Source organism: Phalacrocorax aristotelis, chromosome 11, assembly GCF_949628215.1.
Source record: "Phalacrocorax aristotelis chromosome 11, bGulAri2.1, whole genome shotgun sequence".
In the NCBI taxonomy this organism is placed as follows: Eukaryota; Metazoa; Chordata; class Aves; order Suliformes; family Phalacrocoracidae; genus Phalacrocorax; species Phalacrocorax aristotelis.
The window spans coordinates 2,657,235-2,678,155 of record NC_134286.1 but is presented as its reverse complement, the minus strand read 5'-3'; the positions used below and the strand labels follow the sequence as shown (position 1 = coordinate 2,678,155).

At 53.9% G+C, this 20,921-nt stretch overlaps 1 protein-coding gene and 1 long non-coding RNA gene across 12 annotated transcripts in view; one reads left to right on the top strand and one right to left on the bottom strand.

Annotated features, from left to right (window-relative positions):
* Positions 1-3,309: 3,309 nt before the first annotated feature.
* LOC142063185 (uncharacterized) lies at positions 3,310-20,172 on the bottom strand. 11 transcript variants are annotated; one of them, XR_012662673.1, is made up of 6 exons: positions 19,546-20,016; positions 19,402-19,430; positions 16,946-17,185; positions 12,752-16,361; positions 12,543-12,639; positions 11,765-12,092 (listed from the first exon to the last, which is right to left on the bottom strand). It is a non-coding gene; the product is annotated as an uncharacterized LOC142063185 (long non-coding RNA). The 11 variants fall into 11 exon arrangements; XR_012662670.1 differs by adding an exon at positions 3,310-6,059 and having other exon boundaries at positions 11,951-16,361; XR_012662677.1 differs by lacking the exons at positions 11,765-12,092; positions 12,543-12,639 and adding an exon at positions 3,310-6,059.
* The window catches only part of BRWD3 (bromodomain and WD repeat domain containing 3), a 61,167-nt gene continuing 59,242 nt past the window's right edge, over positions 18,997-20,921 (top strand). Inside the window, exons 1-4 of the mRNA XM_075106610.1 lie at positions 18,997-19,284; positions 19,391-19,449; positions 19,581-19,610; positions 19,921-19,980. Coding sequence (XP_074962711.1) covers positions 19,248-19,284; positions 19,391-19,449; positions 19,581-19,610; positions 19,921-19,980 — 186 coding nt within the window. The 5' untranslated portion in view covers positions 18,997-19,247. The remainder of the gene's footprint in view (positions 19,285-19,390; positions 19,450-19,580; positions 19,611-19,920; positions 19,981-20,921) is intronic.

The following is a 20,921-nucleotide window of genomic DNA, read 5'->3' as shown; positions in this document are numbered from 1 at the left end:
CTAAAAGGCTTCAAAAGTGGAAGGGAACAGGGCAGCGTGCAGCAGTTTGAGCCATTCTTTTTTATTATTATTATTTCCTTTCCAAAGACCTGGGGCGGGGGGGGAATAGCCCCATTACCCCACGCATCCAGCGCGCCCAGCCAGGCGTGAAAAGCAAAGCCAGTGTCATGGCAATGGCAGATGGCACGAAGCAGGAGGGAGGGCTCCGGCCCCGACCTCCGGACGGACCGCGCTCCTAATTAGCTCTGGAGCAGAGAGTAATTATACCTGGAGGTAAGGGAGGTGCTCGCTTCTCCTCGGCGGGCGCTGGAGGGGAGGGCCGGGCAGGGATGGGGTGCGGGAGCGGGGCTGCCCCGGGGCTGGCCGGGGCCGGAGCCGGAGCCGCCCCCACATTAATGCTGGGAATTCATTTTCATCTCGCTCAGCCCTCCCGCGCTGCCAGCGAGCAGGGAAGCTACGCCAGGACTCCTTCTAGTTCTCCAAATGACCATAGGCTGCATAAAATGCAATAAAACGTGGCGTTGCAAGGAAATGCTGATGGAAGGGAGAGAGGCAGCGTCTGGACTCTGTGCCGATGGCATTAAAACGTGACACGCTCAATTATTTAGCATTGCAACAGCACCTGATTATTCTGTGCACTGACTTGAACTACCCCAATGCCAGAGCTGTACCTTTTCTTTCCTCCTCGTCAGTTGTCTTAGAGTATTTTCTTATGCTAGATAACCTCGTTTCTTTTAATCCACTTTCCTTGGTTTGCTCTGAAAGAAGCAGTTGGAAGCAAATTATTTTTGTTGCTGTCCGAATGGGTGCAAAGCTCTTGCAAAGCGAGATTTATACAGTGAAACGCACGCAGAGTCCTATGAAAAAATATTAAAGTTCTTCATTCACTGTAATCAAAATCCATCAAAATCGGGAAAATCCATAACCTGGTAGCTGTGTGGCGCTGCATATCACCACTGCCCTTAGACTTCACCTCGAAAACCGCAGTTAATGGCAGCAGGACCCCCGAGCAGGGCGAAGCGACGCGCTCCCACATCCAGCCGCTTCCAGGCCCAGCAAAGTATTTTCTCCAGGGTTGTCCTTGGGAGCAGCCCTTTCTGCAGCAGCACCAGCAGAGCTTGCAGCAGCCCCTGGGCTTTCCAAGCCCCGGATGGGGCAGGGGCTGGCAGCCCTGTGCAGCCCCGAGGACATGGTGCGGGTGAGGAGGGCGGCAGCGGGGAGGCGATGCCCTTCCCCGGTACAGCTGCGCCCACCCAGCACCCAGAGGGGTTAACGCTGGACAGGACCTACCTGAAAGGAGGTTACAGCGAGGTGGGTGCCGGTCTCTTCTCCCAGGTCTCTCACTAGTGATAGAACAAGAGGAAATGGCCTCTTGCCCAGGTGGCCAAGGAGGCCACCAGCCCCCGGGCTTGTGTCAGCACTGGTGTGGCCAGCAGGAGCCGGGCAGGGATGGGGCCCCTGTGCTCGGCCCTGGGGAGGCCCCACCTCGAATGCTGGGCTCAGGTTTGGGCCCCTCGGGACAAGAAGGGCCTTGAGGGGCTGGAGCGTGTCCAGAGAAGGGCAGCGGGGCTGGGGCAGGGTCTGGAGCACAAGTGTGCTGGGGGGCGGCTGAGGGGGCTGGGGGGGTTTAGCCTGGAGAAGAGGGGGCTGAGGGGAGCCCTTCTCGCTCTCTGCAGCTGCCTGAGAGGGGCTGGAGTGAGGGGGGGGCTGGTCTCTGCTCCCAGGTCACCAGTGACAGGACGAGAGGGAACGGCCTCAAGCTGCGCCAGGGGAGGTTTGGGTTGGAGATGAGGGAACATGCCTTCCCTGCCAGAGCGGTCAGGCCCTGGCACAGGCTGCCCAGAGAGGTGGGGGAGTCACCGTCCCTGGGGGGTTCAAAACCTTGTAGACGTGGCACATGGCTCAGGAGGCCTGGGGGTGCTGGGTTGGGGGTTGGGCTTGATGATCCTCGAGGTCTTTTCCAACCTTAATGATCCTGTGATTCTCTCCTATGACTCTATTCTATTCTATGACCTGGCTGCAGGCTCCCTCGCCCAGGGTCGGAAACACCTGCCAAAGCTCAGGGAGCTTCTGGCTTAAAGATTTCTGGTTCCACTTAAAAAATACACCGTGTTTATAGTCCTCTTGCTTTCAGTGGAAACTCTGACAGCAGAGTATACCCAAAGCTCAGGAAGCAAATAAGAAAGGGAATTGAACTTCTATTCTTTTTTTTCTTCCAAAGTACAGCTTAAACCCCACGACTGGCGGGAGCTCACGATTTGGCTCCGAGTGCTGGGGCCGGTGTGGCGGAGGGGCAACGCTGCAGCTGGGCAGGTCCCGCACAGGGGGCCGCCGCCGGACACAACGCTGGGGTCCCGCACGGAGCTGCGCTCCGCGTCCTGCGGGGGCTGCCGCCGCCTGCCTTCCCGCTGCGCCTCCCCGCTCTGCGGGGAAAAGGGCTTTGCTACAGAAACTATCGCTGGGCTCTGAATGCGGGGTAGGTGCTGGGGAATAGAGTCATTCCTGCTCCAGAATAAAAGTGCAAATTGCAGCAGAGGAGTCAAAGGGGGGAGAGTTTTTCTACAGCCCCCAGCGCCCCAGGCCGTAACTTCAGGCACACCCCTTCCCCAGACAGCAAACCAGCTCATTTGGAAAAATCGCCTTCCAAAAGCTCCTGGAGCTCAGCCGGGGAAGCTGGGGGTCCCGAGCCGCCGGCACTGCGCTGGGGGGCTGCAGCTGGCGTGCGGGGGGGGCTCGCCCACGTTGCTTGGTGGCTGCCTTGGAAGCACAGAAACACTTCAGCAGCGCCTCCATCCCCGCTGGCCTCCCACGAGCCTTGGGGCTGAACCAAAGGGAGGGCAAAAAAAGGTAGGACTTGTTTGAGAGGCCTAAACACCAGCTGGGAAAAAGCCTGAGGCTCTGATTTCCCTCTCTGGGTTAGTCCTGGTTCCCCCACCATCGCGGTCCGACCCTGGGGGATGCTCCCACCTGTAGTTCACACTGAGCATTCGGAAGCCAGGAGCAGGGCTGCTCCCGCGGGCACCCACGGGCTTGGAAAGCCCGGGGCGTTCAGGGCACTGGGACGCGCCGTGCTCCTGGCCGGCCGTGCTGGCGCCTGGGGAGCTGCACGGATGGAGCCCGCCGAGGCGGGCAGGGAGGACGGCGGAGGGGCTGCGATGAAGAAGGATCGCAGTGAGCTCTGCAGAAGGAGCTGGATTTACCTTGGAAAAGGGGCAGGAAAGCAGGGAAGAGCCACGGCTTTTTGAGGAGGGAGAGATGAGAACCTCCTTATTCTCCCCTGGAAGGAACTGAGTGAAGCAGCGGAGCATCAAGGAAGCCCTTTATTATCTTAAATGTACTTATTTTTGCGGTGGCTCATCACTGCAAAACCTCTGAGTCCAGACCCGCTTAACGCAGCTGCCTCCGCCAGCGATTCCTGCCGGGGTGTGCTGGGGTTTCTTCGGTTTTTATGAACAGGCTGAAGTTTGCCACACAAATGGGAAAAATCGTGGCTCTACGGAGCCTTCAGCACTTATTTATGCATTTACAGTCAGATGCTCCGTACCCAACGCACACAGAACGGCTGGGTTTTGCATAACGCCAGCTGCCTTTTTGCTTGGCTTAAAATAGCTGCGGCTCTGGATCTCCCATCACCCGCTGGAGCACCAGGCACATCCCTCCATCTGAATCATTAGCAAAGTCCCTGGGGATAAGTGTGGGTTCCAGAATAACATCTACCTCTTGCAGCGTACCATCCGGATGATCTCAAAATCAAATGTCACCAGACCTCTGCTTCCTAGCTGAAATGCCGGACAGCTTTTATTCCTTTTTTGTACTGGATTAGTCCTGGCTTGATGCAGGGCAGAAACAGGGCTGTGGTGCTTTCCTGTGGCTTTATATTTTACCCCATAAATACTCTTTGCCTTTGACAAGCAGGAGAGGAGCCCGACAGGACAACCCCTGTTCGCTGCCAGGGTCTGACCCACCTAGGAGCTCCCGGCGCGGCTTCAGCTCGTCCCAGTGCCCAGCCTTGCCCACACCACAGCGCGATTCCCATCAAGGTTTCCCTGACATAGAGATGGTCAAAGTTATTCGCTCCCATTTAAAAATCAGCCAGGACTATGAAAAAATGGGAACATTTCACCAGCAGTGCTGTGACTAAATCTCCATGGTCCCAACCCGGCTGGGATGCTTACGGGATGAAAAGAGCCTGGGAGAGCTTGGTATTCCCAGATAAACCACTGAATTCCCACCCATTGCTCCTATTTAATGCAGAAACAATGGCAAAACCAACCTGGCTGGAGGGAACAAACATGGAAACGGTGTTGGGACTGTTTGAATGAGATTAACACTATGTCCATGAAAATTATTAGTGATAATTAGTCCCTGCTTGTTGCCTTGAGCTTCAGATATTGATACTCTGGATCTCACATCTGTCAGAATAACTTTTAGTTATCAGCAGTTATAGGGTTTTCCCACTCCCCAGCAAATGCATATTAACTTCTGTCTTGTACGGTGCTTCTGATTCTTCATGAAAAGGGAATAAAGCCAGAGCTGACGGGCAGCGGCGCCCAGGACCGGGGCTGAGCGCGGAGCAGCAGATGGGGGGAGCCAGCGGCAGCTCCTCGCTGTCCCCAAAGCAGCCTACATCTGCTCCTAATGATGATTTTAATAGCCCGATTTATTTCAGTTACTGGAGCAGGGAATCTTAGTACATTATGTCAGATGAGTGGGCTCTTTCTTTTCCTGAAAAATAACCCCCCCCAGAAAGGGAGGGGGGCAGGCAGGCTGATTGGCACCACCGCACTAAGCCTATTTACTATACAAAGGGGATTTAACTCCAAATTTCAAGTGCAATTTAAGGCTAATGCTAAACATGAAAATGGTGCTCACATCACGCTATTAAGAAATGCGTATAAAATGCATTGGAAGTTTAAGTCGGCGATTTCTTTTCCCTCCTTACATTGAAAAACCTGCCCTGTAATTGTAATGTGTGCGAGATTGGGGGGTTTTTTAAAAACCAGACAAATAAGGGGAAGACCCAGGAACGGAGGCAGAGCTCAGCTGCCAGCCTTGCCCTCGGAGGCAGACCAGGTGTGCTCCCCGACGAACACGGGCAGCCTCCGCCACAGAAACGTCTGTTAAAGAGAAGAAACCTTCCGTGGGGGCAGCCGGGGATGCTGCCGGCCAGGGAGGACCCGCAGCTTGTTCCTGGCTTTCCTGGTTTGCCGTTGCATCGGCAGAGCCCGGAGAGCAATTAGCTTAGCCATCCCCCTTCTGGGTGTAGAGACCAGAGGCAGTTCCCCTCTAAATTCCTAACAATGGTATTAAATTTTTGTTGAACATGGTGCTTCTGCCACCCACCTTTCCTTTAGGAAAGGCACAGGACAGCAACCAGGTTTCTTTATGGGACCGGCTTGCACCGAGGCCGGGCTTGGCTGGAACGGAGCTGAGTGCGCCGGGAGAGCCCCGCTGCCTCTCGGGGAAGCTGCAGAAGAAAGGCAGGGCCAGGAAAGACAGGCAGAAATGCTTGCGGAGAAAGCGTTGGCTTGGAAAGAGACGCTTACGGAGGGATGTCGGACTTTGGGTGCAGGACCTCAGGCAGCCCCTGCAGCATCTGTCCCGCTCCCTTCCCCTGGCGGAAGAAACCCTCAGGAGCTGCTCGCTCACACCCGAAAGGGGCGCAGCCGGTGTCAGCAGGGGCCGAGCGAGCTGCCCGACGGCAGCACAGTGGGCAAGCGCTGCAGACGCACGGATGACCCCAAGGACAGCAGAGATACAGGGAAATAGGTGCTGGCTCCTTTCCAGGAGGAATGCAGGGCTTCCCAGGAGATGTCCTGCGAGGGAGACGAAAATCTCAGCCGGAGTAGAAACTTCTGAAGGGGAGATGTGCATCGGGAGACACACCACCTCGGACTGGGACTGGCGGGACGAGGAGCATCGCTGCCCGGACACGGGCGTCACTACGGGCGATCATCCGCCATAACCCGAAGGTGACGGGGGCTCGAGCGGACAGACGCAGCACCCATCTTCCAGGATGAGGAGCGGGGAATTACAGACCAGGAGCCCAACTCTGATATCTGGGAAGGTAGTGGGAAAAAATATTAAACAGTCAACATACAGAGATCCTGGAGATTAATAAAATGATAAGAAAGCAGCCAGCATGGATTTGTCAGGAAGAAATACCAAGAAAGCAAGCTGATTTTTTTTTTTTACAGGGTAGCTGGCCTAGTAGGGAAGGGAGAAGCAGTGAATGTATCGTGGCTTTTGAATGGTGTCTAAGAGCATCTTATATGGCACTGGTAAGCAAAGTAAAGAGAGGGGACGCATTTATATATAAATATATAGGGCATATCCTATAAATACACAGAGCATATATTTATAAAAAGGTGACAGGTCAAGGAGAAAATCACTGAAATCAGTGCAAGGTGCTCCTCTGAGGGGGAGGAAATGCAATAGGCAGGGACTGAACCGCTGCCGTGCTGCTGCGGTGACGTTGCGGTGACGCTGCGGTGACGCTGCGGTGATGCTGCAGTGACGCTGCGGTGACATTGCAGTGATGCTGCAGTGACGCTGCGGTGACGTTGTGGTGACGCTGCGGTGATGCTGTGGTGACGTTGTAGTGACGTTGCAGTGACGCTGCAGTGATGCTGCAGTGACGTTGCAGTGATGCTGCAGTGATGCTGCGGTAACATTGCGGTGATGTTGCAGTGATGTTGCAGTGATGCTGCGGTGACGCTGCGGTGACGCTGCGGTGATGCTGCGGTGATGCTGCGGTGATGCTGCGGTGACGCTGCGGTGATGCTGCGGTGACGCTGCGGTGACGTTGCAGTGCTCCATTGAAAGACAACAAAGAAAGCGCTCGGATACGCTCTTGTGTCCGTTTATTAAGAAACACAGAGATTCCCTTCATGCCGTCTTCACTGAAGGTCACCCACGTCAGCAAGCGAGGGGATCTCCGACCCTCCCTGGGAGGAAAAGGAAGGTGAAAAGGCCTGCACAGATCGTTACAGGGTTTGCTCCCTTTCTGCCTTCATTTCAGCCCAGAACAACACGCTCTTCCTGTTAATTGCAGAGACGACCTCAGGCCATTAACCACCTCCCACAGAAACACGTGTGCTTTATCAGGAGATCCCGCCGAGGCACTACTTGGTTCTTCGGGGACGCCGGGTCCCGTGCTGGGCGCCGCTCTGCGATGGAGCCAAGGCGAGGCGGGACGCCGCTCACCTCCTTCACGTAAGCTACCGGCATCGGGGAGTTATCGTCTAACCCAGTTCACGACACTGGTGGCATCATTTGGGGAGTTTCTTGTAGATTTGGTTGTGTTCAGTTTCGATTCTTGCTGGTGGAAAATAATTTTTTTTTTTTTATATCTGCATCGGCATCTGGTAGTAGGTGAAAAGTTCAGGAAGCTAAAAAATGAAAACAAAATAGGATCTTTTTTTTCTGTTCCCTGAAAAATAAGGTTGCTTTCCAATGCACGTTTTATTTTAAGGTGAGTTATTTTGTTGCCATAGTAATACTACTCAGGTTTTGAACCGCTACGGTTTTGGTTGTCCTCCAGGCTAGCCTTGCATCCAAGGCCCTTCCCAGAGCGCGGCGTCCCACGGCGGTGCAAAACACCTTGAAACTTCCATCTGCACAATGAAGTACCGCCGATCCGTGCCGAGGCGCGGGGTGGACGCGGGAGCCCCGACGGTCGGAGCGGAGAGCTGCGCGGGGCGAGCGCGGCCGCGGCGAGGCACTCCTCTGCCCGGGTCTTATCCTTCCTCCCCGGCCCTTGCAATAAGACTTTGAGAAGGTCGAAGATAACCCGGTGGGTTTATTAATTAGCACTTATTAACAACACTCCCCCGGCTGTGGCGCGGGCGTGCTCGGCGGCCGCCCTCCTCCGGGCTCTGACGCAGGCGAGAGCAAACCCGCCTTTGCCCCAAAGAGCTTAAAACCTCTGTAAATCCTATTTGTTGCTACACAGGTGTCTCCTTTCTTTAGTCCAAGCCTAATGAATTAATTTTATTACTAAGAGGACTGTATTAAAATAAAGACTTTAAATACGAGGGTCTGTAATGATGTTAAGAACGGTGCAGAGAAAAGGGATTCCCTGGTAAGGAAATATTTCTGTGGTCATTTGGGTGAAATGGGTTCTGTAAATGTATTGGAAATTAATATTTAATTTTCTATAGTTATATATAAATATTTAAACAAAGCGTATCATTAAGATATTAAAATATTTAAATTTAAATTGGAAATGCTTTTTTTTTGCTGTAATTCGTCTAATTAAAGCAGGCACAGCGTGCCACATATTAGCCTAAAACCTATTACATGGGTGCCAGACCATATATACGGCCGAGAGCCTGGGCGCTCGTTCCGCTGCACAGGCAGAGCAGCTCAAGCAAAGCAGTTTTAAAGGATTGCTTGGGGTTTTTTCCTTTCGTTTTTTTTTGTTTTTTTGTTTTTTTTTAATATGGAATAAACCATTTCCTGATTAACAAGTCAAGGCTACGTGCACGTAGAAGACCTGAGACCCATGTAAGCCTTCCAGAGATTGGTGCATCTGGATAAATCCAGCACGGATTAAAGGAAAGCTTTCACCGCACGGACTCTCCCCCGAACCGAGCAGGGTGCTCGTGACGCTGCCGTCCCTGGGAACAGCGGGCAGCGAACGACGAGCGCCGACGGCGGGCAGGACGGCGCGGCGGCGTGGAGGCAACGGTCCTGCGCCGTACGCGGTTCCGTTGCGCTGCTCCCTCGCCGGGGGAATTACCGAAGCAGAGCCATTCCGGGAGCGTTAGGGCCGCGGCAGCTTCTGTGGTTCACAAGATTACCCGCGGCTCTCCAGCTCCCTGATAGAAAACCCTCTGAAACGCAACGCCGCGCCTAAACACAATAGCGCTCTAGAATAAAGCCACAGCCTTAACAATGAGTTTCTTTGCTTTTATAGGTTTTAGCGAAGCCCATTGTGTTGTTTTAACACCCTTTTTTGTATTTAGATTTTTAACGTCTTTGACTGGGGGAAGGGTGGAAGGGGCAACCAATTTAATTCATTAATCCCCCTAAGCCTTGCTTAATGCAGTCACTCTGGTTTGCGCCTGAAAATTTTATAGTGGTATTTTGGGTGGTTGCAGCATTGCACTGGAAAATGTCCCATCATTTATTTTGCAGCTATTCGAGGGAAATGGTTCCCGGTGCCGGGGAGCCTCTTCATTAAATCCATATTGTCAAATGAAACAAGCTCTGCCACCCCAGATGGGGCTGGACCTCAGGGCTGCCGTGCCATTTCCTGGATAAGGTAGCTCAGAGTGTGGGTGCAAATTGCCAAAATTGATATTAAACCATGAGGAGGAGACTGTTGCCGTTGGTGAAAAATCTCCTTTTTGGCTTGGAGAAGCCAAAGAAGTCAGCTGCGGCTGACGTCAGGGTGGGGCTGCAGGGAACAAAGCGAAGTCCCCAGCTCGGGGCCGCCTGCGTCCCCCCGGGACGGTGCTGGTGCAGCAGCACGGGCCCTCCTGCCTCCCCAAACACGACCGCGGCTCACGCCATTTGCCCGCAGGGTGGATGAGACGAAAGTGCTGCAGGAGGAACGTTTCAGCAAGAGTTTTTGTCCAGTTGCTTTCTTCTCCCAACAGGGAGGGAGTGCTGCAGCATGGGCTGGTTTTCCCCATGCTCATAAGAAAGACGAGACCTTTAAAGCGTATCGAAGCGTCTCATGAGTCTCTGTGCTCTTTAAATTCCTCCGCCAGTGCTCAGCTCCCGGCATTTCTCTGATGTTTGCTTGAACCTGATGCACTCAGCCAGCAGTGAAAAAACCCACTTGTGCCAGTAGGCTAGCATCGCTCCCAATGGGATTTTTCGATGCCCCATTTAAGGGTGCACCACATCTCCCAAGGAAATGTTCCAGAAGCATCTCGGAAAGAGTCACAGCAAAGACAAAAGCACAAACACAAGGGCACGGGGGGCCGGGCCAGCCGAGAGGCAGCAGTGACAGAGTCAAGATGGGAAGAAGGGTTTGGAAGAGAGGTTGAGGACTGAAAGATGTCACCTGTAGCAAACTAAGTCACCCAGACAGGAGAAAGGAGCAAAGAAAGGAAAAAAAATTTAAGAGACTGCGATCTACTAGACTGCCACAGAACCAGAAGAGAGAAAGGTGCCCAGAGAGACGTCAGAAAACACACAGAGAGAAGAGGATCCTCCACAGGAAAATGGCAGGACTCTTTAGGTGTAACAAAGAATGTGGGGAATAAACAGGAGATGCTTTTTTCACCTCTCCAATCTGTGCAATTGCCTTCCACAGTTATCTCATTATAATCCAGCGACAAGAAATACCTTGGGGAAAATCTAGACCTGTCTTCAAAATTCTTTTAAAGGATTCTGTCTTTATGGCCACCATTTGCCTCCACAGCTTCACCTCACACCTCCTGGCCTTGCGTGTTATTTTCCACCAGACACCAGCCCAGCACTCAGCCACGCAGAACTCAGGGACTTGACAAACTCTGAAGAAAAACTCTTTTATTTGGCATAAAAGAAGTGAAAGGGAACAGCCAAAAAGGCAAGTACTTGCAGGTGTTGAAAAACACTTCACCAGAGATGAAATTAAATTAGTCCTTCAGTCAAGAAAAGCTTTAAGGGATCTTCCAAGAACGTAAGTCATCTCCAAATGGAGAAGTCAGAGAGCACATATTCTAGCATTCTGTATCTCAAGTCCTAATAAGTTAAGGGCAAAAAAATAAAGACAAGCGAGATTCTGAAAACTGACCTCCTGAGAATATCAGAGGAAAGACTTTTCCCAAAGAGAAGAAGCTGGAAGGCTACAGGAGAATGTGTGTGTCCACTAAATGAGGGAAGTACGAGAACTAAATGATATGTGTGGGTCACTGTTTACTACAGAGGAATCTATGGAGGTTTCCACGTTAAAGCCTTTCTTTATGAGGGATAAGATGGAGAAGTCATCCCAAACGGAAGATCACTAGAAGAGGCTTTAAACCGAATAAATAAGGGGAACAAAATGCCGGTATGGGACAGCATTTTGAGAGGTCCAGAAAAGTGCTCAAATATGAAAGTGTCAACCTACTTAACCCTAGTTTGAAAGCCCTTGTGCAAATCAGGCCCGAGATTTAATGACTAGAAGAAGTGAAACTGAACTTGGATGATGCAAAATCATGCAGACCACTACAAACACACAGGAACGGGCTCAGACCCACTACGACTTGCTGAGGAGCTCTTGGCATCACCGCACCGGCATTTTCATAGAGCTCAGAGGCAGCCGGAAGGCAAACGGACCACGAGGAATTATGAGGGAGAACATGGAGAACATAAAAACAAGTGTTGTTACAGCACTGCACGAGCCCGCGGTGTGCCCACGCGTTTCGGCCCCCTCTTCCCACGATGGGTACCCAGAAAAGGTGGAAAAACACACGGGGAGGGAGTAGCGGTCTGCAAAAATCGCCTTGTGGGGTTAAATAGAGTAGGGCTGTCTTATTTGGAAGGGATGCCTGAAAGAGAATACGATGGGGGTACATGAAGAGCATGGTGAAGGGGGGTGGCTGCTCCTTGGTTCGGTTTTGGGCTCACAGAGCCCATTTCGTTCTCCTCATCGTCAAACTGGAGCAGTGGTTTCATTAGTGACTTACAAAGTTCATTATAAACTCACACTCCTGTGGGCAAACTTATACAAGACAGTTTTCTAATCCATCATCTCGCGCAGTAATTTGCATTTAAGTTCTAATTTTTATAAGACTTGCAATGTCTACATGTTACAGATATAAATAAATATAAAAAATACCTCAAACCGTTTTTAAACTTTTTATTTCAAAACAGCAGCACTTTTAAAAACGCTTGCGAGCCCTGCGTGCTCCTTCACAAAAATAGCTAATATTTTGGTAAAACTGACAAACAAAACATATAAAAATCCTCACAACATAACAGAGAAAGGGTACGGGATACACAGGGACATAATTTGATTTAAATGATATACTTAGCTGAGGGGGCCCAGCAAAATTTGCATGTCCAGCTCTGCGGGGAGAGAGGTGATGACTTCCCAGTCGCAGCTGGACACCGTGTGCCCAGGCTGTAAGGCTCCCCGGCGCTTCCAGAAGTCAAAACCGCAGGATTGGGCCCTGAAACCCCCCAAAATCACAAACCAAACATCAAAGGGTTATTAAAAAAAAAATTAGCAAGGCTTGAAGTTGCTGGATTAGCCCCAGCAGGCAACATCAGGCGGTATTTCTGGGGCGAGAGCCCCTTTGCGCGTCGCGGCGCCCCAGACGGGCAGCAGCTGCGGCCACCCCGCGCCTGATGGGCTGCGCTGGGCAGCTGGGAGAGGCTGGGGCCAGGGGGCTCCGTCCCAGCTGGGGGGCTCCTGCGGACACGGGATCAGCATCGGGCCCTTCCACAGGGACGCAGCCGACCGCAACTGCAATCCTGACAATAACAAAACTACCCGGCCGCTTACAGCTCATAGTAATTCTCCCACTTCTAAAACTTGCGGGGTTACGAGCCCGTCCAGGTACAATGTTGAAATTCAGTGACGCTGCATATACGTACACCGAAATACGGACGTTATTTACCTGGTCCCTCCGCTTACAGAGCTGTGAGCATGCAGGCACGCAGCCTGCCGATGCCCCTTTTCATATGCATTTCATCCATATTTGGAATTTTGCATTTCTGTGTAAAACAGAGACATGGATAAACATTCGTATAATATTCAGAGAGAATTCATTTCTTTGAAAACCAGGCAAGCAATAAGTTCCCACGATTGCGGCGGTCATGTACATACCGTCCAGGCGATCGACAGCTAACACCAGTTAATGGCTGCCGTAAGAAATATGAGATATGGATCGGTCCGCGGTGTAACAGATGGTAGTTCCAGGCAGGTGGCATTTCAGGCGCTAGCGAATGGGTTTTAGGATTCTCAGGAGGAAGAAACACCATATTTACATCAGGCAGAACAAGTAATCTATCAACTTAGGTGAACTATTGTAAGATAGAGTTTAGAAACAAAGGAGAGTGGCGTCCTGACTATTTCTCAATCGCCTTTCATGTGGGATAGTGTTACGCCCGGCTCTTGGGTATGGGGCACCATCTAGAGGAAAGGTTGGTACGATGCAGCAGGGAAATTAAATATTAAATTTTTAAAAATAGCAAAAAACCTAGAGCAGATCTTGTGTAACATCTAACAGCTATTTAATCATTACTTAACAGCTGTTGTCAAGGGAGAAACCCGTACGGAGGAGGGGAACTTTGGAGACTCCTCCCGCAAGGCAGGGTGTTGATTTGCACACACGACTTCTGCTCTCAAGCAAAACCCGGGACTGTTACTATTGCTAATTATTTTGCACCTCATATTTTTTTTAGAATGAGCTACGATACCAAACTTTCCTTTTGAGGTTGCTGCATTTAGAGATCATCTTAAAGTAAACCTTGACTTTTCAACATCCGTATTGGCTTACGGCTGCTCAGTACAAGGCACCAGTTCCTAAGTTCCTTCTGAATAACGCTTAATTTTGGGTCAGTTAAACAAAACCTCGGTTTTCACTTCTGAAACCATTGCTATCCTCATTTACCACTTAGCTGCATATCAAAGGTCCAAGGTGAGCAGGACGTACGCAGAAATGTGCATAGAAGATATTTAAAAAAAAAGCTGAAAAAGCTTACCTTGCTCTAGTGTTTAAATCCAAATGGAGACAGACACCTGCGTTCCCATCCACATTTACGGCAAAGGAAAGGTACAACCCAGGCACAAGCCAGCACACCTGCACCATTCCGCTCTAAACTTTCTCTTTCTGATTTGCGACCGTACATTTCCGTCTGGCTGTGAAAAACTGCAACCGTGATTTCAGCCCACGTTAAAGCAGAAGTCAGAATCTGACTCCTCGGTGTAACGATAAATGAAGTAAGAGAGAGACACATTTACTTGGCGTTACAAGCTGACTTTGGGGAAACCCATTTAATTTTGTAGTCAGATTAAACAGGGGTGAACTCTGCTGGCTTGGATTCACTCTCACCTACAGTGATAGGATGTGACGGACCATTTTGCAGGGGAGGAACAGGCTGCCAGTAGTCAGGATATGAAAGTGCCCTCAGCACAAGCACTAGCGCAGCCCCGGCTAAGCCAGAAAGAGGCAAAAAGCTGGAAAATGGCTTATTGTTAAGTGCCGAGAGGTTTCCACCATACCAACCGGGTGGAAGCGACGGGCATTTGAATATTACTGGCAAAAGTTGTCGGAACGGGGCTTTTCAGAGGGATAAGGTGCGTCAGGTTAATCACATCTACATAATGTTAAAAGCGGTTTGGGTAAGCTAGTGGTGCAATGCAGAAGTCTGAGGCAGTTTTTCCGAGGGCTTTGTTTCACACAGGTTTTTGCTTGGAGCAACATGCACGCACAGAGGGGCTACGCCAAGAAACTGGGGACTTAGTAGTAACAAGAGATGGCAATAGGAAGGTAGAAAGGTGGAATTAAGTGAGCCTATGGAAGTGTGAAAAATGCATATACATGCATGAAACAAAAATCTCACCATCAGCCTCACCTGTGACCCACCTCTATAACCTCAGCAAGCTCTCTCTCAGAGCGATATCCTCCGAGATACTCTCCCGGTACATGTTCAGCACTTGTTATCCACCCTCTTGAGCTTTCCACGGACCAGAGAGGTTCCTGACAACCTGCGCCCTGCCCTGCCAGGAGGCGTGGGGAGAGGCAGGTAACCCTGCAAGGTCTGACGAGTTTGGCCACAGCAGAATGGGACCGGTTCCGCTCTGCGGGACGGTGTTGAGCGTGCATTTATCTAACGTTTTCTACCCCTAAAATCCTTTAAAGGCTTTTATTTTTTTAACAAGCAGCATGGAAAAAACCTGTTACAATCCAGCTTCTTCCTTAAAGCATCGCTGCTTCTGAATACCTCTGTTGCTCATTAGCAAAGATTACCACGCCAGTCAGTACGTTCTTCTTTGCTACGCGGAGCCGCCGCTGCTGTTGGCACTTACATAATAGAGCTCTGCTCTGGAGAAAGATGAATAAGCACAACCATAAAATCTTGCTTTCACTAGGAGATTTACTATCATCCCCCAGCAGGCTGCTGCGTGGATGCGGGGGATCCAGAAAGAGATGAGTCACGGAGCTGCAAGATCTGCGTGTGGCCGCAGCGTGCTGTGGAAACGGAGCTCCTGGGGAACGAAAGCTACGCTTGAGAGTGGGCATTTCTCACCAGAGAGATGAGTCCTTAAGGGGAAAAGCCGGGAGAAGCGGGAAGAGGTATTGATCACAGCCCGTATAGCAGCCTTAAGGAATAATAAAGCAACTGGGAAAATATTAACGACAGGAAGCTGAGGTGCCAGGGACTAGCAACTCGGGAAGAGGCTTGGGAGTCACTGCAGCGCAGTAAACCACAGCTGTGATCGCGCCAGAGGACTCCGGCCAAGTTACGCAACGGCTGTTTTGGGCATGACTAATGCTGTTTGTACTCGACCTGAATGCAGGATGCCCTAGTCTGCGTACCTGTACTCTGCCACACACGCGTAACAAATAGTCGGGTGATTACTAACGCGCTCCTCTCTTGTTAATGCACGAATCCATCTGAGCTGCGATGAGGGTGCAGCGTTTGCGACACGGAGCGCGTGTATTTATAAGCACTGAGGCAAACAGCATGTGGCGAGACTTCCCGTCGGAATGGTGTGGGAAGGACACAAGTGAGGGACAGATGAGCTTGCTTTGGAAACATTTTCTATCCCAGGCTTTTGATTTGAGAGTGATTTTAATTACTGTAGAAATTCCCCTCAGCTCTAGACAGGCCCTAAAAGAATCCTGTCTATTGTGGTGGTGCAGCCCCACGTGTTGCCACCCCCAAGCTCAAAGAAAAGCAAATAATGAGTGGAAGCGTTCCGTAAGGCACAGACCAAAAGAAACACGCCATATTCATAAAGAAATCTATTAGGTAACTGTTAGCACTAGAATACCCCAGGATGTGGTGCTATTAAATACTTATGGTGCTGTGTTTTCTCTCGACACAGAATTCCATTTAGCTCAGAAGGACTGATGTGTACTTTCAGGTGTATGATAAAACATCACATGTGTTCTTTTCTTTGCATCCCCGTCACACATAAAAAGATGAGCTGGTGATTCACAGTTCTAAAGACAGGTGGGAGAAAGATTACCTCTAAAGATGGTGAACATCAGCAATACTCTTTTCCTAGCTGGTAATTTATTTGAGGACTGCAGTTTTACACTGTAGCCCTCACAGGAAGCACCCGTGCTGCAGCTTCAGAGGCTGCGGTGTAACGCTGGGAAGGTGGGAGTGTCATTACTGTTGGAAAGCCACTAGATCTGGAGTTTGCAGCTTGGTAAGGCGGCACCTCACATCTCTGCTAGTGACGAGCTGATCGATGAATCTGCCTTAAAAAAGATTCCAAGAGCTACCATGGTGAGCAATTTTTTTTATATTTAAACTCTCATGAGGAATCACAGAATCATTAAGGTTGGAAAAGACCTCGAGGATCATCAAGTCCAACCCCCAACCCAGCACCCCCAGGCCTCCCGAACCATGCGCCCACGTGCCACGTCTACAAGGTTTTGAACCCCCCCAGGGACGGTGACTCCCCCACCTCTCTGGGCAGCCTGTGCCAGGGCCTGACCACTCTGGAAGTAAAGAAATCTTTCCCAATCTCCAACCTAAACCTCCCCTGGCGCAGCTTGAGGCCGTTTCCTCTCATCCTGTCACTGGTGACTTGGGAGCAGAGACCAACCCCCCCCTCACTCCAGCCCCTCTCAGGCAGCTGCAGAGAGCGATGAGGGCTCCCCTCAGCCCCCTCTTCTCCAGGCTAAACCCCCCCTAGCCCCCTCAGCTGCCCCCCAGCACACTTGTGCTCCAGACCCTGCCCCAGCCCCGCTGCCCTTCTCTGGACACGCTCCAGCCCCTCCAGGGCCTTCTTGTCCCGAGGGGCCCAAACCTGAGCCCAGCATTCAAGGTGGGGCCTCACCAGCACTGAGAACATTAGAGGATGAAGAAGAAACGAGGCCTACACAACATCCAGTTGATCTGAGCTGCTGGCACAAAGAAACAACTTCCACAGCTGTATGACGGGGCAGGCAGGCGAATACAGGTGAATTATGTGGAGCAGCTGAATGTCAAGTACCTGACTCCTCCAGAGAGCTACTGGCGCCTGGTCGAGTACCTTGAAGCGTCCTGAGAAGAGGCTGCCAGCAGGAAGGACCGCATCCTGACAGTAACAGCAAGAACAACTCTGAAACAGCACTTCACAGAAAGCCTAGTCATGAGTAGATGCTATAAATACATGCTAAAAATGAATTTATTCTTAATGTTTCAACGGCATCGATTTACAATGATTCAGCTCTTGGTATTCAAAGCATGAAGATGAGTTGTCTTTTTCTGTTTTCCACTTATGACAGTGACTGTTACGCTGCCAAGGCTCGGGGAGTTCTAGTACCAAATGCCTGGTATTTACGGTGGCAAAACACAATTTTACACTAAAGAATGCTGTCAATTCACTTAATATGGTTTAGCAACTTATTGCTAAAGTGACATAAATTTCTGGGGCTTTGACAGGATGCTTCCCATGGAAAAAACATTTGTTTCCCTTAAGAGTATCTACAGTGACTGATATCGAACCCTTCTTTCCCTGAAGAGAGCAGGTGCCACATCAATCATATTTTCATTTCCCGGACACTGGGAGCAAATAATTTTCTTTTGGCTCCTAAAGTCACCCATCGCCCCCCGTTCTGTAAGCCTGGCAGGACCACGCCCCTTGGGGCGCATCGCTGACTGTGCGTGCCGAGGCTGGTAACAGCGCGCTTCTTGGTGCAAGATGCACAAGGGCTCCTCGAAGCATCAAGGTGCTTCTCAAGCTGGCCAGCACCAGCTATCTGTACCTCGACACTTTGTCTAGTGGGTCTTTCCCTACATTTACAGTGAATTAAGCAATTTCATGAACACAGCTCAAAAAACCTCTTTCTGTACCTCCAGCACATTGCTGTATGGCTGTTCTGTACCTAATAGTGCCTCCCCTGCCCTTTGCCTACAGCTAAGCCTTTCTTAATGGAGCCAGCAGCTCTCCGCCTCCACCTTTGCACCCACCCTACCCGCCTGCCAGTGATCACTGAATCCCAGAATGGCGGGGGCTGGAAGGGGCCTCTGGAGCTCATCCTGTCCCACCCCCTGCTTGAGCAGGCACCCCCAGAGCAGGGGCACAGGGCCGCGTCCAGGCGGGGGGTGAATGTCTCCAGGGAAGGGACCCCACAGCCTCTCTGGGCAGCCTGTGCCCCTGCTCTGGCACCCGCACAGGGAAGGGGTTTGTCCTCATGTTCAGGTGGAACTTCCCATGTTCCAGCTTGTGCCCGTGGCCCCTTGGCCTGGCGTTGGGCACCACTGAAGAGAGTCCAGTCCCATCATCATACCACCCACCCTTCAGATATTTATACGTATTGATGAAATAACCCCTCAGCCTTCTCTTCTCCAGGCTGAACAAGCCCAGGTCTCTCAGCCTTTCCTCACGAGGGAGATGCTCCAGCCCCTGATCACCTTGGCAGCTCTGCGCTGGCCTTGCTCCAGCAGTTCCCTGTCCTTCTTGAACTGGGGGGCCCAAGCCTGGACGCAGCACTCCAGGTGTGGCTTCATATTTAGAAGAGGCTAATGATTCCCCAATCCCTGCGGGCGTTTTTTGTTTGGGTTTTTTTTGTGTTATATAAAACACTTATTTCCGGGCCTCCGTGGCTCTCCGTTTCCCAGCCGCTGCCAGGCAGGGGCCGCCTCAGCTCCGGCGCAGAGGCCGGGAGGGCCGAGACGGGCGGCCGGGCTCCCCCCGGGGCGGCGGCGGCGGCCGGGCCCGTAAGGGCCCAACCTCTCCCCCTCCCGTCACGGCGGCGGCGGCGGCGATGACGCAACTCCCGGGCCCCGCGCGGCCCAACCATCGCCTCCTCCACCCACACACCGGCCGGAAGCGCCGCCTGACGCAGAGCCCCGCCCCCGCTGCGTCACCGCCCCTCCCTTCCGGCCGGACCCTTCCGCCCCCCCGCCGCCGGCCGCCGCGCACCGCCCCCGTGCGGCGGGAGGCGCACCCTGCACCCCGCTCGGCCGCCGCCGCTCGGGCCGGGACATCCATGGGGCGAACGGCGATGCGATGAGCCCGGGCAGGAGCCGGACCGGAGGCAGCACCGCGCAGGGGCGGCGGGGCTCCTCCATGGGGGCTCGGCCGCAGTAGGAGCGGTGTCTCCCCCGGGGGCGCCACCCGCCACCTCCCCTCCCCCTCGGGCCTCCTGAGGAGGATGGCGACGGCGGCCGCCCCGACCCAGCTCGAAGCCGGTGGGTATCGCTGGCGGCGGGGGCTGCCCCCCTCGCCCCCCCGCCCGCCGCCCCCCGTTGTAACCGTGTCCCCTTCTCCCCTCGCCCCCCACTCCCCTTCCCGCAGAGCTCTACTACCTGATCGCCCGGTTCCTGCAGTCCGGACCCTGCAAGAAATCCGCCCAGGTGAGCGGGGAGCCGCCGGCTCGGGCCGGGGCGGGACGGGACGGGGAGGGCGGCGGGAGGGAGGGAGAGCCGCTGCGCTGCGGGCGCCGGACTCACGTTCTTTGTCTGTCCGTCCGTCCGTCTCTCCCCAGGTACTGGTGGAGGAGCTGGAGGAGCACCAGGTAAGGCGCCTGCCCCGGCGGGACGGGGACGGGGACACGGGGAAGCCCTGGGGACGGCGGCGGGGAGGGTTGGGGGGGGACGCGGCGGTGCCGGGGGTTTGCCCTGCCCCGTCTAACCCGGCCCATCGGGTCCTCCCGGGGCTCCGCCGCGGGTGCCCCCGCAGCGGCGGAGGGGCTCCTCCCCGGGGCGGGCTGGCACCGGCGGGGGGCTCCCCTCGCCCGCCCGGGGAGGGGTCGCTCGGCGGCGGGGCCGGCCGGGGTCTGACGGCCGCCTCCCTCCCGTCCCTCCTCCCCCGTCTCTCTCCCGCAGCTGATCCCCCGCCGCCTGGACTGGCAGGGCAAGGAGCACCGCCGCAGCTTCGAGGACCTGGTGAGACAACTTGCGCTCCCGACTTCCCCGACGAGCCCCCCCAGCTCCGCTCCCGGTGTCCCCCCCACCCCCAGCCCTCCCTCACAGGGCTGCGCCTCGCCGAGGCCGCGGCCGCCCCGGGGGGCGCGGAGGGGAGGGAAGGGGAGGCTCGGTGGTGGGTGCCCGGGGCGGGGGGACGGGACGCGGCGGGGGCTGCTTGGTGCTGACTGACTGCGCCGTGCCATTGTGGGGCCGGGAGGGTTATCTGAGGGCACCTACCGGGGCCCGGCCCGGCGAATGGCGCCGCGTCTTACATGCCGGAGAGCGTCGGGAGGAGATGGAAGGCGGTAGCTGATTGGTTGCGGCGCAGCGGAGGCACCGGGAGGGAGGGCGGGCTGGGGCGGGGGGCGCGGGGTGCCGGCGTTCCCCCCTCCCCGCCCCGGGCTGACAGGGCCGGCTGAGAGGGCAGGCCCCCGCCGCGGGCGAGCCGCAGCCTGGCCGAAACACGGCTTTCCGCGGGCACCCGTGGGCTGGAGGAGGCCGGCGGCAGCGGGTTCCTGTCACCGCCCGGCCCCGGGGGGCGGCGGGGAGCGGCCGGGCCGGCCGGGCGGGGGGATGGCGCACCGCCGTGCCGCCGGGCCCGGCCCCGGGCAGGGCTGCTGCTCCGGCTCGGGGAGTGCCGGCCTGCGGCGGCAAGCCCCGCGCCTCACCGGGGCGGCTGGGCCTGCTTCAATAGCTGTTAAAAAACCAGGGACTTTTTAGGACATGTGACGTCGAAGCTCTTAAATGCCTGCGAAATGTACGGAGTGGCTACTTTTGTTAGATATAAACCACATGCACGCCTGTCATTGAGGAAGGTCGGCGATCCCTGTGCGCTGCCGAGGGGCCCGGTGCGTGGGGATGGCCCTTCTCCCCTCCCGGCCCCCGAGATGCGCCCGTGCTCACCGTGTGCCAGCGGCGAG